The 16,486-nt window shown below is 47.0% G+C and overlaps 1 protein-coding gene across 1 annotated transcript; it reads left to right on the forward strand.

The window, feature by feature from the left end:
* The first annotated feature begins 592 nt into the window (after positions 1-592).
* LOC104937129 (forkhead box protein O1-A) lies at positions 593-15,792 on the forward strand. The gene is made up of 4 exons (XM_027273816.1): positions 593-1,424; positions 11,403-11,594; positions 12,631-13,827; positions 13,943-15,792. Exons 1-3 carry the CDS (start codon positions 804-806, stop codon positions 13,816-13,818), a joined length of 2,001 nt encoding a protein of 666 aa, XP_027129617.1. The 5' UTR covers positions 593-803; the 3' UTR covers positions 13,819-13,827; positions 13,943-15,792.
* The last annotated feature ends 694 nt before the right edge of the window (positions 15,793-16,486 follow it).

The raw sequence follows: 16,486 nt of genomic DNA on the forward strand, positions 1-16,486 counted from the left end.
ACTGATCATCACGTCTGACTCTGAGGTGACACAGACTTTAGATTGTGTCTGATGTGCAGGACAGGAAGTGGTGGCAGATGAGTTTAAACTCACGCACAGTCTCCCTTAAAGGGCCAGTGTGTCTTTCTGGATGCAACCATTGACAATATAAACAATAGACGCCGTGTGCCAGCTGATCTGACCTTAAAGTCTCATTCTGAGGTAACAAAATCCTGAGGAGCACTTGAACGCACCGTGAGGTTGTAGTTCCCAGAGGACGGAGGCAGTGTTTGGTCCGTGAACGCAGCACCAGGCTGTGTGTGTGTGTGTGTGGTCCGTGAACGCAGCACCAGGCTGTGTGTGTGTGTGTGGTCCGTGAACACAGCACCATGCTGTGTGTGTGGTCCGTGAACGCAGCACCAGGCTGTGTGTGTGTGGTCCGTGAACGCAGCACCGGGCTGTGTGTGTGTGTGTGTGTGTGTGTGTGTGTGTGTGTGTGTGTGGGGTCCGTGAACGCAGCATCAGGCAGTGTGTGTGGTCCGTGAACGCAGCACCAGGCTGTTTTTGGTCCGTGAACGCAGCACCGGGCTGTGTGTGCGGTCCGTGAACGCAGCACCGGGCTGTGTGTCGCTGCAGGCTGACAGAGCCGCAGAACTTTGAGTTGTGTCGGTCGGTGCAGGATGGTGTGAACTTCACTGAAGACCCTGAACTCAACACAAACTCTCTCTGGCTCCGAGTCTGACCTGGTGTTTGAACGCAACATTTCTCACCTGTGTGATTATTTTTATTTTTTATTAGTTATTAGTTTTGCACGTGAGCCTGACATGGCTGAGGCACCGCCGCCGCCACAGGTCGAAATAGACCCGGAATTTGAGCCTCTCTCCCGGCCGCGGTCCTGCACCTGGCCGCTCCCCAGACCGGAGCTCAGCGACCCGGCCAGCTCCAACACGTCCTCCCCGGCAGCGTCTGTGCAGCAGGAGCCGGGAGCAAACCCGGAGTTCATCAGCAGCCTGGGCTTGCTGGAGGAGGACTATGAGGAGTACGCGGAGCAGAAGCCGCCGGTGCTCTGCACGGACTTCCAGTGTCGGGACGCAAACTGTGCGCATCTCCATCACCACCACCACCACCACCACCATCACCTCCTCCAGCAGCAGCAGCAGCTCCCGGCTCAGCTGCCTCCTCAGCAACAAGTGCCTCCTCCTCCTCCTGCTCCTCCTGCTCCTGCTCCAGGTGGTGTCGCACCTCTGGGCAGCTCCGGCCAGAGGAAGAGCAGCACGTCCCGGCGGAACGCCTGGGGCAACATGTCGTACGCTGACCTGATCACCAAGGCGATAGACAGCTCACCTGAGAAGAGGCTCACACTGTCCCAGATCTACGACTGGATGGTGAAGAGCGTGCCGTACTTCAAGGACAAAGGAGACAGCAACAGCTCCGCGGGCTGGAAGGTGAGTGCACCTGAGGGCTGATGACGTAAAGAAAGGTGTAAAAAAAACTACAAATATGGAAGAAAACAACACACAAATCAGTGTGTGCAGAGTTTAATACATGCAAAGTCCTCATTCATGTTAAAGCGTCACACCTGTCCTCACACACGGTGTCCAGGTGTTGTCATTTCCTAAAGAAACCACAAAAAGTTGTTGATGATGTCATCCTGCACCCGGGTACAGCATGTACAAATTTAAACATCCAATCAAACGCCTTTTAGCTCTGTAACCCTTGACGACGGGCCCTTTAAGACATTTTGACAAATCACAGGTAACGTTCGTTATGTCGTCAGTCACACCTGTGTTTCTAAAACACCTACAGAGGTGATTCAGCTTCATATTGACGCCTGACAGGCGGCACACGTGCATGTTTAACGTGTTTAAACATTAAAAATATTGGTTTGAAATTAAAGCCAGCATGCAAACATGCGTTTGCATGCTGGCTTTAATTTCAAACCAATATTTTTAATGTTTAACAAGAAGAAAATCAAACTGTTTCTCTCATCCGTGAACGTGTTTTTCATTCTAACGACATCTCCGGTGAGGATGTCGCGTGAGCCTCGATCTAAACGAGGTGAATAAAGTTCAGGAAACATCGGTGGGAACAATCTAGTACCAAAACACACTGACTCACAGTCTGTGCAACATTTCCACAGTCATGGAAAAACCTGCTGAAATTTAAGGCCTGGAAGTGTTTTGGAAATATTTAGTACAAAGGGGGGAGAAGTTGGAGAAGAAGCCTTCGCCTGCACAAACACGTTAATCCAGGTCTTTATATCGTGATCTTAAAATCTGCACACTCCAACAGAAAAGTCCGATTTGAGCTTCCTGTAACCTCTGCGTCCTCGTGAGACGTCATTTCAGAGTTATGTCAGGAAATGCCTTCATGGACCTCAATCAAATATAGTTCTCATTGTTTAACCCTCCCTCACGGCTCGTGCGATGACTTATAGCTTCTCCGCGGATCTTTAACCACACTTTGTAGGTGCAGTGGCCGATGGGAAGCGGCGTGGAGTAAACTGTCCCGATACAATAACAGGAGGCGACGCAAACAGCTCAATCAGTGTTGGGGAGTGTGTCGGAGGGGAAGGGGGCTCGGAGAAGGGAACGCTGGGAACGACGTCAAACATCCTCCATTCCTGAGCCGTGGCTCATATCTCTGTGTCCCCTGTCTTCTAGAGTTTCCTCAGCGGATGCGAACGCCTGGAGAAAGGGATCGCCGCTCTTTATCCGGTCACTTCCTGCCCTGGCCTCTCTCGGGCTGGAGGTGTTTGTGTTTGTTCAGTTGTGCTTTTAGTGCCAAAATCTGCGAGCGTAACACCTGTTTGACGGCTCGCCACGACACGTCACGTTCCCGGGTTTTTCCCATTTGTTGTTTTGAGCGTTGAGCCCTCACAGATCCTCCAGCATCCCTGCAGACTCTCATTTTATCTACAGGTGAACACGTTTCTCAGATTTGTTGGGCACAACTCGATGAACCTCGAGTCCGGGTTTGTTTTTTCAGGATCTGAGCTGTTGGAGGGAAACGTTGGTTTCATCCTGTCAGATTCAAGCGAAGCAGCAAAGTCCGTGTGGATTTGTGAACAATAGACGCGGCGTGTTTATCTTTAATATTAAATCGACACATCTCGACTTCAGCCTCTTGCATTCCTGAATGTTGGCACACTCGCCTGGGCCTTGGAGCCGCCGGCTGACGGTTATTTTTACACTTTTCCTGTTAAAAAAACACGACGGTCCCCCCACAATGAACTATGATGCATTTCCTGTGGAGTGGGATGGAAAACAGTGCCATGTGTGAACATCCCCCGCCCTGCAAAACACGAGGGTCAGGGCTGGAAAAGAAAAAGAAGAAGAGGAGGAACGTGCACGGGTCGTGTTTGTGCATGGACATGAAGTCACCATCCAACATCTCTTGTTGTGTTTGGTGTCATCTCCCGCTCCATGTGTTGACTTTAGGGTCAACATGCGTGATTGTAATGACAGATAGAGATAAGTCAGCAGAGACCTCATGGTGGGCGGAGGGCGTTCGGCTTTGTACCTCGCTGATTATACAGCTCCACCTAAAAAACTGAAGGTGGGTGGAGGGCAGGGCGAGGGCGATGCTGCTGCCGCCTCGACAGCTTCCTGTCTCCCTCGTGTCACGGGGAGTTTGTTTTTGTGTTCTCCCTCTAAAACCATGCGAGGCGCTCGGTGGAGGACGGGTTCCCCCGGGGCGGCTGGGTGGTCGATGAGTGGCAGCGTCTGTTTTCCTCACTGAACTGTGACCTTCAGTAATGGAACAGGAAGTGGCTCCTCTGAGTTTAACTGGCACAGAGTTCATCTCCAAACACTGAACGACAGTTTCACCTGCAGGTTCTTTGTGTGTTTGCGGCGCTGCAGATATCAGTCTGTGTGTTTTTGTCTGTTGTGAAGCAGCTCATGTTACTCTCTGATTGAACAGTCTGCACACCGACTGTATTTGTTCACGACTCGACCTGCATTACAACAACTTCCCTCAGGTCGAGTGTCAGTTGACGGACGAGCAGGTTACATGCATGATACATGCGTGAGTACAGCATGCACAAGTATTAATGAAGTTTATATCTGTGCCATGTCTCAGTTCTCTTTTTTGGCGGTTTTAATTGCAGAGATTATAAAAATCATTTTACGTCCTCGAATTGAGACGACACTTCTGAAATCAGAGCACTACAGCAGGAAGTACACAGAGTACACAGAGTACTACATAAGAGTAGGGATGCACCGATATCGATATATGTCAAATAATAAATAAAGTTAAACATAAAGATTTTGTACAGACTGAAAATCATGCAAACTGAATATTTGAATATCTTCCTTCATTCTCAAAACACGTTTTACTTCTTTACTTTATAACGAGGTTACAGGGCTACCATAAATATCATATATTACTCATCGGACCGATGCCGATATATCGTGCATCAGCATCAGTAAATCGGCGTCGGTCCAGACCGACACACTGAGCTTCACAGCGGCTCTTCAGAAACCTGCGGGACGTCACGGACACGCCGTCCATTCTTTGTACCGTCGGCGTTGTTACACTTGGAGTGTAGTTGCTAGCTCGCGATGTCTTCGTCCTGCAGAAGACGTGGACGGACTAAACGCTGCTGCACCGGCTGGTTTCACAAACTCTCATCTGAGACAACTTTGATGTGAACATAGAAGATAAAACCCGGCTGTGTAATCACTGTGACATGATTGGAGTATTGTACTCGTGGGCACGTTATCGTGCTGACATGAGTGAGCGTGCGTCTAATCTATAAAATCTAAAGTTTTACTTTAGTTTCCACGTTCTGATGAGTCAAGGGTGAATTCTGAAATGAGTCACCGTCACACAAGCTTTTCATTTCTGGCTCGGTGAACTCAGCCCGGGGACACCGGCCCGATAACAGAAGGCTGAATAACTGCCAGCTATTTGTCTCGGGATCACAAGGTTAAAAAAGAACGGGGCCTGCCCTGAGCTTAAAGAGGCCCACTCAAAGCTCCGAGTAACCCCCATGAAGAAAAGGGAGGCTCGGGGCCGGGGCTTTTCAAAGACGAGCGCCGCTGGCTCGAGGGAAGGAGGGGAGCAGTCAGCTGACGGGCTCTGTGGGCCGAGTGTGTACAGTCTGCTGTCTACACATGTGTGAGTCTGAGGAATCTGTGGCATGTGGCTTTCTGCATTGTCCTGCAGCCTGCGTAGGACAATAAACCCCCCAGCACACACCGCGAACACCCCGGTGTTATGTTCACAAAAAGAAAAAAGGAACCTGGCCTCAAATCCATTAAAGACACGGGCGGCGAGGAAGGTGAAGAAACGTCCGATCATGTCACTCAAGAGATTAGATTGGAAATGTTTTTTTGCTTCTTCCTCGTCATGTGATGATGTCTAACCGTGTCCGTCATGTTGTTTATCTGAAGCTGGACACAGAGCTCCACGTCCACGTCCCACGTGAAGCAGAAGTAGGTCACCTCAGCTTTGATGCTCGGCGTTAATGAAGCATCCTGCATTGTGCCTGCAGTGATGGGGAGGCCACATGCTGCTGCAGCTCGTCTCCACACCGCCCTGGAACACGACGTTCAGGTCCCACGCTCGCTTACGCTTCCTGGGTCAGAGGAGAAATGACGGGGGAGGTTGCACAGGAAGATACCGACAGGAAGTGGCTTCTCGTTTTTACTGTAATCTGTGCAAGCGCTGCACTCTGCACAGCAGATACCTGACAGCAGTGACACGTTCAGTACAGTGTATCAAATCAGACAGTGACACGTTATTCATCATTTTACTAAGTTTGAAATATTAAACAACAGTAAATAAGTTTTGCATGTGTACACTGATTATTAGTATTTAAGGCAGCATGTAAATCAGAGTTTGTCAGAGAATATTACTGACTGTACTCGAGTATTTCTTCTGGTTACATTACTTCTGATCAAACAGCCAATCAGCGTCTGTGTTTCAGCCTTTTATTTCACCAAGCTCTCACCAACCACTAAAAGTCAGTCCCACATTTACTCTTGTCCGGCGGCTTCTTGCTCGCTCACTCTCTCCTTTTCTCTTCTTAGCTTCCTCCGTCAGCGTCCTCTTCACTCTCTTCTCCTCTGCCATCATGTCCATAGAAGCTGCTGAGCCTGGTTACCTCCTCTTCTTCTTCCTGGTCGTCCATAACGCCTGTTGGTACAAACACTCAGTCCGTCAGCTTGGCGGTGAGCTCAGAGCGACGGGTACCCGTCGCTCTGAGCTCACCGCCAAGCTGACGAACTGCTCTAACAGCAGCTAACAGACTGAGCTAACATGATCTAACAGCAGCTACAGCTGTCAGCAGTTTACTTCACTGTCCATCATAAACTCTGTAAATCACAGAGAGTTGAGGCGGAGCAGCCGGAGGACATCAGAGGGAAAACCAGAAAACATTTCCTCCATAAAATGTTTTCGTCAGCGTCCTCTTCACTCTCTTCTCCTCTGCCATTATGTCCATAGAAGCTGCTGAGCCTGGTGACATTGCCCGCTCACCCAGCTCCGGTTCTGGCACGACACTGGTTCAGCTCCCCGTCAACACTCCTGTAAACCTCTTCTTCTTCTTCCTCTTCTTCTTCCCCCGGTGCTCTGAGCTCACAGACTGGGCAGCCCGGCTAACAGACTGAGCTAACATGAGCTAACAGCAGCTAACAGACTGAGCTAACATGAGCTAACAGCGGCTAACAAACTGAGCTAACATGAGCTAACAGCAGCTAACAGACTGAGCTAACATGAGCTAACAGCAGCTACAGCTGTCAGCAGTTTACTTCACTGTCCATCAGGAAACTCGGACCAACTTAATTATTAAAATTTCACTTTGTATATTTTACTTATTTGACTGTAGTCACTTTGCAGACTCACATAAATAATCTAAATAAATCAGATCAATAATATCGATGAAGTCTTCACCATAACGAGGCATCAGAGCTGAATGAGTTTAATCAGATTCAAAAAATAATCAGAAAATTGACGAGTATCCAATAATCATTGGAGCACGCTGGTTCATTACGTCACTGTGGATTCAGACTCATCAGGTCTCAGCAATAGGAAGCTGCTGTGCGTCGACATTGTGAACTACACAATCGCCGAGTTAACAGAAGTCCTTTTGTTTCCTCCGCGGCCGACGACTCAGGTCAAGAAGTTTTCCACAGCTGAACTCCAGATTAACATACTTCCTTATTTCACTGTTACTGTGTTTTTTGATTTATGGACGATTGTTCCACGTGTTTCCTCATTTTCCACGACTTTTGTTTAAAGACTCGTGGGCAGAGGCAGCACAGGGCGGCTGAGGGCAGCTACACCCACGCTGAGGTCAAGGACGCTGATTAGAAGAAGGTTAGACACTGAACCAGAAGAAATCAAATGTTTAATGTCTAAAACCTGGACGTAATCTCTGTGACGTCCCCGCAGACTGTCTAAAACCTGGACGTAGTCTCCGTGACGTCCTCGCGGACTGTCTAAAATCTGGACGTAGTCTCCATGACATCCCCGCGGACTGTTTAAAACCTGGACGTAGTCTCCGTGACGTCCCCGCAGACTGTCTAAAACCTGGACGTAGTCTCCGTGACGTCCCCGCAGACTGTCTAAAACCTGGACGTAGTCTTTGAGACGTCCCCGCAGACTGTCTAAAACCTGGACGTAGTCTCTGAGAAGTCCCCGCAGACTGTCTAAAACCTGGACGTAGTCTCTGAGACGTCCCCGCAGACTGTCTAAGACCTGGACGTAGTCTCTGAGAAGTCCCCGCAGACTGTCTAAGACCTGGACGTAGTCTCTGAGACGTCCCCGCAGACTGTCTAAGACCTGGCTGCAGTGCATAGCGGCGGTGGTGTGATGCACGCTCACTGTAAACACCGATCAATAGAGGAAGTAAACAGGACTCTGCTTCCTGTTTCACGGGGACACCGCTGAGTGAACTGAAGTAAAGATGTATTTTAATATTTCTGTATAATATTTCATCAGGACGCATTGTCTCACAGTATTTTTGTGGTTTTCGCTGCACTCGTCGATGCAAATTGAATCTCTTCCCTCTTCTCGTTCATCGTTCTCCATCCATCATTGATATAAACAGAGTTACTGATTCGAGCAGCAGCTGCTCTGCAGCACTCGCTCTCCTGGGAGCTGGTCTCCTGTCTGTGGTCGTGTCTGGCGCCGTATGTAAAACGTTTGGACGCGAGGCCACTTTCACTGCGCCTGCACCTGCCCCTGCAAACCGGGCTCCTGTTTGTGACCGTTACTGCAGGCTCATGCTTCACTACACAAAAAACAGCAGCTGCGACAGTTCGACTGTTTCCAGGTCCAGGAGGAGGAGTCACTTCAGTTTGTTTTGATGGCACCGATCACAGGCGAGATCATCAGGTACATCGGAGGAGCTCGTCTTCCTCCGTCGTCCTCGTGCTGTGGAGCAACAGGTGGACTCAAGCTGCAGAGACAAATACTTTGTGCTGTGGTGCGATCACAGCGTTCCACATGTGGCATTTCAGAGGTCAGACTGAAAATAGATTTAGTCAGAAGCAGAAAGACTTTTCCCGTGTCCGGCATCCTTTCGCCGACTGACCAGAACCAGTGTGACGTGTTTGGTTGTTACAATGATCAGAACTGAACGTTAAGCATGCAAAACTCAAGTGACCGAGTCATGAGCGGCAAAAAGCCACAGATGAGCTTTTATGTCACTCTCAGGCCTCCATAATCTGTGTGGGAACCACAGAGAAAGGTCCCGTAACAATCACTTCATGAAGGAGTTCAGCAACAATGATACACGCCGGCCGCCGTGGGTCACAGAGATAATGTGTGAGCGGCTCCTCCTGAGTTAGTGCAATGTCTTTTGTTCTCACTGGGTTTGAGGTGAGGTCTGTCTGAGACCAGGATTATCCCGGGCTCCTTCCCAGGACCCAGTCATGCAGCCCGTGATCTATTGTGGGCTCTAATCGGAGGGTGGAGACATTTGCATATTACTTGTGATCTGTCGCTGGGTTGGTGGAATGAAAGTTTGGGTTGGTGCAGGTCCTCCACTAATGACTCATTTCCTGTCTTCGGTTACAGATTGAGATCACGTAGAGAGAGAAAGGTCATGAATCAAATGAAGTCGGATTGAGCAATGCACTTTGTGGCGGTGCAGCAGCATGTGCAGGATGTCCTCTGACACAGGAAGCTTTATTTAAAAGCCAGCGGAGGAGCAGGGAGGAGTCCGGTTCAAGAGGAGGAGGAGGAGGAGGTGGAGGAGGGTTGTGTTGTGGTGAGTCAGAGAGTAGACAGTCACATCCAACTCTTCTCCTCCTCCTTTCTGTTCCCGCTCCATCCAACCTGTTTGCATGTCTCTGTCAGCGCCGGGCCCGGCTGAGGAGCTCGTGTTCAGCCCACAGTGAACTCATTGACCCCCTCTCTCTCCTCTCTCTCCTCCCTCTCCTCCCTCCCTCCCTCACCCAGCTCTGCCAGCAAAAACATCTCACTCTGTCACCCTCCCCAGCCTCACTTCGAACTCCGTAACCTCCCCTCGCTTTTTCTTTTTCAGTCTCATTCATGCTGCCTCCGCTCTCAGGATCGGGCTTCACGAGGCGGCTGTTGATGTATAGTCTGAGATCCAGCTCGCCGTGGTTCAGTGCCTTTCTATGGAGACGCTCATCCAAAATAATACACGCGATATTTCTCAGCTTGTTCGCTTCCTACGATTATTTCAAGTATCAGTCGTACTCCAGAAATAACCCTTTTCCCCTCTACGTATTTAAATCCCTGACAGGAATAATCGGGTCATAAATCCAAATGAAAGAAGACATAATTCTGTCGTATTAAAATGATGGAGTATGAGTCATATTTGGATGATGAATATGCTCTGAATGTATTTGCCCAAAGCTCTAAAACCCAACCCAAGACCAACATTTCAGAGACACACACAGACAATCCACCTATTGTTTGAGTGTGAGCGTCTTTATCTCCGCTCTGTCTCCCCCAGTTGGATCCTGTGGTTGGGGACATCTGGCTTTGCTAACTGCAGGGAGCTGCTTTTGCATTCACATGGGGATTCGGGGGAAATTCCCTGCTCGTACGTCTTGTGTTGGACTTCAGATCGTAGCCACCATCCATGCGCACAAAATGAGTTTCATGTTAGGGAGATTTCTGCTCGCAGGCAGAGAGCTGGAGGCTGCACCGGTCGCTTCTCCTCAAACCAGCATTGTTTTTCTTCCTGAGAGAGTTACCGCAGGAGGCGCCTCTGCGTCCTTTTTAGGGCTGAAAACACCAGGCCTGAGCGAGGCCTGAGGTGTGTACATGTTAGCACAAGGACAAATGTGACCACGTCCGGATAAAAGTGCAAGTTGGTTAAACCCAAAGTTTTTTATTCTCTGAATGCGCAGACACCCAGAGGCCTCTGCGTGATCTTCATGCATTTATATTTTCTGTATTTATGGAGCCGTGCACATAAAAACACACGGGAAACATCTGATATGATTCCTGCAGTGAGGAGGAAGCAGGACGACCACACGAATAAACTCTAATGTCGGGCTTCAAAGCGAACGCTCGATACAGAATTTCAAAAAATCATACAAGACGTCGCTCAGTCTGCCAAGCATGAGAACGACCATCCATCCATTTTGTTCCAACACATCCCAGCTCCTCCTGTAGGATCTGGAGACGGAGTCCTTCCAGCGGGTTCTGGGCATCTGAGGCATCCTCACCTCATCTTCTCTACTCCGAGCTCCTCAATCTGTCTCTAAGACTGAGCCCGGCCACCCGGCAGAGAAAACTCATTTCAGCCAAAAGCTCGTGGTCATAGGTCAGGGTCGAAACGGAAAATCGAGTCTGCATTACTGCGGACGCTGCACGAATCCACAGGTCCATCTCACATTTTTAAGTCATCTGAAAAATAGCATGAACAGTATTTATCTTTAAATCCTCAGACGGAGTGAAGAGTTTAAAATGTTAGTTTGGCTGCTGGTTCTGTATGAACTGTTGTAAATATCACACATTCACATTCAGACTCTCCTGACAGTCGCCTCGCAGGAGCACCAAATATTTATTTAGTGTAAAATAAATGTCCCCACATACGCCGTCCGTCGCTCGCTGCCTCTCGTGCCGAAGTAACCAGAGAGCGTGAGGAGGCAGACGTAATGTTGTTAACGGAGGATATGGACGTTTGCATACTTCCTGTTCATTTGTCGGCTTTGACGTCACACTCAGCTACTTCTCTGTGTGGAAAATCACAGCAGCATCTTCTTCTTTCTGCAGCAGAGCATTAATCTGCATAACATGACTTTCATAATAATGTTACACTACATTATATTTCACAGACTTTATGATGGAAAGATTGCCAAGTCGTGAACAGTTAAACATTAACCAGCTCACGTTAGGAAAATCCATCCTGTCGTTGAGTTCTCTCGATGCTGCGTTGTGGCCGACACGTAAATAACTAACGGACGATTCGCTTTCTGTTTCCCGAACAGAACTCCATCAGGCACAACCTGTCGCTGCACAGCCGCTTCGTGCGCATCCAGAACGAGGGAACAGGAAAAAGCTCCTGGTGGATGCTGAACCCGGAGGGCGGGAAGAGCGGGAAGTCGCCTCGACGCAGAGCCGCCTCCATGGACAACAACAGTAAGCTCGCCAAGAGCAGAGGACGGGCCTCAAAGAAAAAGGTACAGCGCCACCTTTATGAACACTGTATGCACATTTAATCATCTGTTTGCCTTTTTCCAAGAGTTGAATGAGGAGACTTATCTTAGCATAAAGGGCTGGATACAGGTGGAAACACCGAGCCTGGCTCTGAAATCCCATGAAACAGGAAGTGTTGTTTATTTCCCCATTTGTGTTTCCTCTAATAATGTTCCATTAGGCTCGTTGTGAATATTGATTTACAGTAGTTAGTAGGGTTGTGAACAGTTTAACGAGTCAGAGATACGGCTGCATCGGTACCAGCCTCCTCAATCGAAGCGATAAGTCATGAATTCCCAGATGAATCGGTTGTAGAGTCATGGATCAGGTATCGCGAAACTTGGAATCGGTTGGCGGCTTCACACACTTTTAGGAAAATCCCTCGGGCCCGTTCACAGCACGTTGCGTGAGCGTGACATATTTGGTCCGTCCTGCTCGCGACCTCAAACCCACCAGGAGTGTTTCAGAAGCGTTCAGCCCGCAAGACTTTGTTTACTTGCTCAAATTTGGCATTTTCCCGGTGTATGTTCTTCTGAACATGCTTCCACGTGTGTAAATATGCTACGTAGTTAATTAGTTTGTCTGTTTTAACGACCGGCAGTTTGCACAGGGTATTTTATTTTGAAAATCCACCGGATTCTCTCCAACAAACAGACTTTTTTTGGTCCATGTCTAAAAATAAATACATTGACATGTGATTTTTGTTGTTTGCCATAAAGCAGCAATGCTTGGGGATATGTGGCCTTTGAAAAGAAAATATTGTACTGTAAGATCACTTTCATAGAATTGGCTTCTTTATTTTATGAAATATCTACAATAAATGTTAACCGTAGAATCAAATCAATTTTCTAGTTCCTGTCAGCAGATTTAACAGTTGCCAGCGATAGCTTCAGATGTGAGAGCAATATCAAACTTCTCATCTAACTCTCGACAAGAATCCCTAAATAGTTTACACGCAAGTTAATAAATTAAAGTTTTTCTGGCAGCCTGTTTGAGTTTTTGGTGTTTTTCTGTCTTCAGATGGCTCTACAGGAGGGCGCTGAGGGCGGAGCAGGCAGCCCTGGTTCCCAGTACTCTAACTGGTTGGGAAGCCCAAACTCCCACAGTAACGAGGACTTCGAACCCTGGGGTTCCTTTAGGACGCGTGCCAGCTCTGATGCCAGCACCCTGAGCGGTCGCCACTCACCTTTCCCATCCGAACAGGATGACCTGGGGGAGTCTGACAGCCATATGATGTATCCCGGAGTGGCAGGGACCAAGATAACCTCCACCCTGCCCAGCCTGTCCGAGGTGGCTGGACCCATGGGCCAACTCGGCTCAGAGATCGTCATGGAGAGTCTGCTGGATAACCTGAACCTCCTGTCTCCAAAACCTCCCCAGCTGGGTTCTGATGCCTCGCATTCCCCAAATGCTGCTGTGCTTCAGACTAGCCCCTACAGCTCCACTGGCTTGACCCCACACCCACAGCAGGACTACCACAAGTGCATGTACAGCCAGGTGAGGATGAGCTCCCTGTCCCCCGCTCCCATGCAAACGCTCCCAGAGACCAAGCCAGGCTTTGGGGTTTATGAGAACCAGTATCTCTGCCCTGCGGGCCTCCTCAAAGAGCTGCTGACCTCAGATGCAGATGCCAGTCGGGACATGATGCCCTCTAGAGATACGCAGGTGTCTCAGGTTGGGAGGGGAGGTTGCCTCCTGCCAACTTATAGCAGCCACAGCCAGGTGGGGGGACACAACGGAGTAAAAATGATGAATCCTCTGCAGCGCCACGCAGTTCCTCGTCTAAGTCCACAAGTTATACATAGCCAGGGTCCTGCAACCTCACGAGACTTGAATAGCTGCAACATGATCCCCCTGACCAGCCTGACTAGTCTTTCAGGGGCCCCTCCTCGAATGACCAGCCTGAGGACATGCATGCAGCTGCCCCGCGGACACCCGGCACACACTAATGATGTTTCGGCAGGTTATGGCAGCAATAACGGCTACAGGGAACTGAACTCCGTTCATCCACACGGTCATCATCAGGAGCGGCTGCCCAGCGACCTGGACAACATGTCCATCGAGAGGTTTGAATGCGACATGGAGACCGTCCTCCATGACACCCTCATGGATGGCGGGGTGCTGGACTTTAACTTTGACCCCACAGCTGCATCTCATGGGTTTCCACAGAGGGTGAAGACCACCACACATAGTTGGGTGTCAGGATAGGATGCACAGGTGAGACTGGCAGTTTCAGAGCCGTAACAGCTGTACACAGGAAACTGTTACATCATGTTGATTTCAAACTAAAACATAAAACGTTTTAAAATGTTTCCCATTTTCTTCCTCACAGGTTTTCCTCAGCATCACCTTCATTCAGAGATGGGACGATGTAAAGCCTCTGACACAAAGATCTTTTCAATAATGTACACGACTTCTTTTCCATCTCCACGTATAACAAACAATTACTTTACATGCAGGAATGTAATCAAGTTCATCATTCACGTACCGAGACTATGAAACAAATCAGAGACAAACTGTCCTTGTTTACAGTTGCCTGTTATGGCATATGGAAATATACAGTACAGTTTATTACATAAGACAAAACACAGCTTCAGAGGGCCTTACGAATAATTTCTCAAAATGTATGATCCATGGCGTGTCTGCAAACTCCACACGAGTCCACACGCTTCTCTTTATTTAATGAAATCCAGAGTAAAGAGTCTGTTTTGAAGTAATTAGCGGACACAAAGCAGCAGAAATACTCCTGCAGTTTGAGTTTGGTCCAGTGCTTAAAAGTATATTTTGAAAATCATCTTCTTCTCCAAAGATCTTTTATCATCCAGCCCTTAATGACAAATGATTACAAGTGTTAATGTATTTAGATAATTAGGTTTAAAAGCATGTGTGTCACTATGCAGACGATTCGCTGGTTTATCTCGCATAATATCCTGAAAACGTACACACTGCTTCAGTGTTTGTAGACAGATGTCGTGGTACAGTGTTGTCAAATATCAGCCTCACCATTAAGCTGTTACTACAGACTGTGAGATAAGCTGCATCTCAGACTGAAATGAATACAATATGAAGGTATTTATTTATGTTTTTAATTCAATCGTAGCTTTTGGATTCTCGCTTTGTACTCTGTATGCTTGTAAAAAACACGTGTGCCTATACTGCATAAATGTACATACTGTATTTGAGTTATTGGTCTAATTTAAACAAATATCGAGTGAGGAGATTACAGATACGTTAGAGGCGTTACACGCTAAAAACATTCAAAGCCACATTGGATAAAAACTGTTGAAAAAGGGACATGTTGGAGAATTCAGAGGTTTTCACCTGACTTATGCTGTGTACATATATAATGTACATATAAACTGAGGGGGTGATGGGAAATGTAGGATTTACTTTGCTGGTTTTTATTATGCACCAAAGAGTTTTCTACTCCACCGAACACATTTCAGAGAAAGTTCACTGTGCCTACACGTCTCACAGACTCAAAGTGTTGTACATATTCTTTTCTTTAGTAGTACATTTTTGTATATGAAGGGTTTACATGACTAGTATTACACAGTATGTATGGTTGTTTACATATCTCAGTCCAAACTATCAATAAATATATCAAACACGCGTACCTCAAAATATTTTACCTCTGAAGTGTTGAAGGGATTTTTCCTGCCATTTTTCTCAGTGAGTGATGTTTTGAATTTGTCTCAATTTTCCACATTGTTTTGTACATTTATTTTATGCTGTTCAGAGTGACGTATTGTTTTCTTGTGTTTGAGGATTATAGCCATTAGTCCATAGGAAGTCATTTTAAATTAAACATAAAATTAGGTAAAATTATATTTTAAATTTTGTATTCATCTGTTTAGATAAAGTAAACGGAGTTTAATTATATCATGGAGTAAAGTACTTCTGTAATATATGAAATAAATGTGATGGGAGTATTTTAATAAGCTAATAACCTGGCACAGATGAGATTTTGTTGAAAGTATTTGAGTCTATAATATTTCATTATAAAACAAGAGTCGAATGCATTTTTATAGGTCGTCTTTTACATTACACAAATGATGAACACACATCTGGAAATCTGATTTTGTCTTTGATATCAACATCCAGGTATTTTTGGAAGAAATGCAGTTTTTTTCTATGTAACCATTCGATGCGTAAATCACCACGTGAACTCACAATTAAAGGAAGAAAAAATGTTTCCGTGTGTCTGTCAGAGTCTGTGCTTCTGTTGTGCATGTTTCAGATTCATATTAACATTAATATTTCTCATTTTACAGTTTTGCATGTGCAGTTTTAAACAACCTGACATTGTATAGGTGTGTCCTGGATGATGCTTTAATACTGCTCTGCACGCTCATATATGAGCTCAATAACTGTTTTTTAATGTGCTCCGTCATTGTTAAAGCAACATTATATATAATTAAGGCTTAAAGTTATGCAGAATTAAGAGCGTGGACACTTTGACTGACAGCTGGGTGCCGTTACAGGTGACTTTGTTTGAGTAACCATGCTTCATTTAGCCCACCACGCCCATCAATGATCCACGTCTTTGTCGAATTTTAGATCTGTTCAGAAAACAATAGTAATAATAATCAGAAATACATCTCTGTCATTTTAAAGTCTCAAACTAACGTCTGTAGAGATACAGACTGTTTCCATGTTAAATCACATCAGCAAACATGATGCACGATATAAACAAACTAGAAAATTTCTAAAGAAATTTTGAGTGTGCCTGACTCTGGCCCTGTCGCCCCCATACATTATTACTGACACTGCTCAGCAAATTCAGTACTAGAAAATTCCCAGTTAGCATGTATTTAATTCTTAGTGGCTAATGCTAATTGCTAGCGCTGACACACTAAAATGGCCGCCGCTCGGC

Source organism: Larimichthys crocea, chromosome XXII, assembly GCF_000972845.2.
Source record: "Larimichthys crocea isolate SSNF chromosome XXII, L_crocea_2.0, whole genome shotgun sequence".
NCBI classification, from domain to species: Eukaryota; Metazoa; Chordata; class Actinopteri; family Sciaenidae; genus Larimichthys; species Larimichthys crocea.

Coding starts and splice junctions, on each gene's coding strand:
- LOC104937129 (XM_027273816.1), top strand. CDS start 804: ATGGCTGAGGCACCGCCGCCGCCACAGGTCGAAATAGACCCGGAATTT. Junction 1,425..11,402: donor ACAGCTCCGCGGGCTGGAAG/GTGAGTGCACCT, acceptor TTTCCCGAACAG/AACTCCATCAGGCACAACCT. Junction 11,595..12,630: donor GACGGGCCTCAAAGAAAAAG/GTACAGCGCCAC, acceptor TTCTGTCTTCAG/ATGGCTCTACAGGAGGGCGC.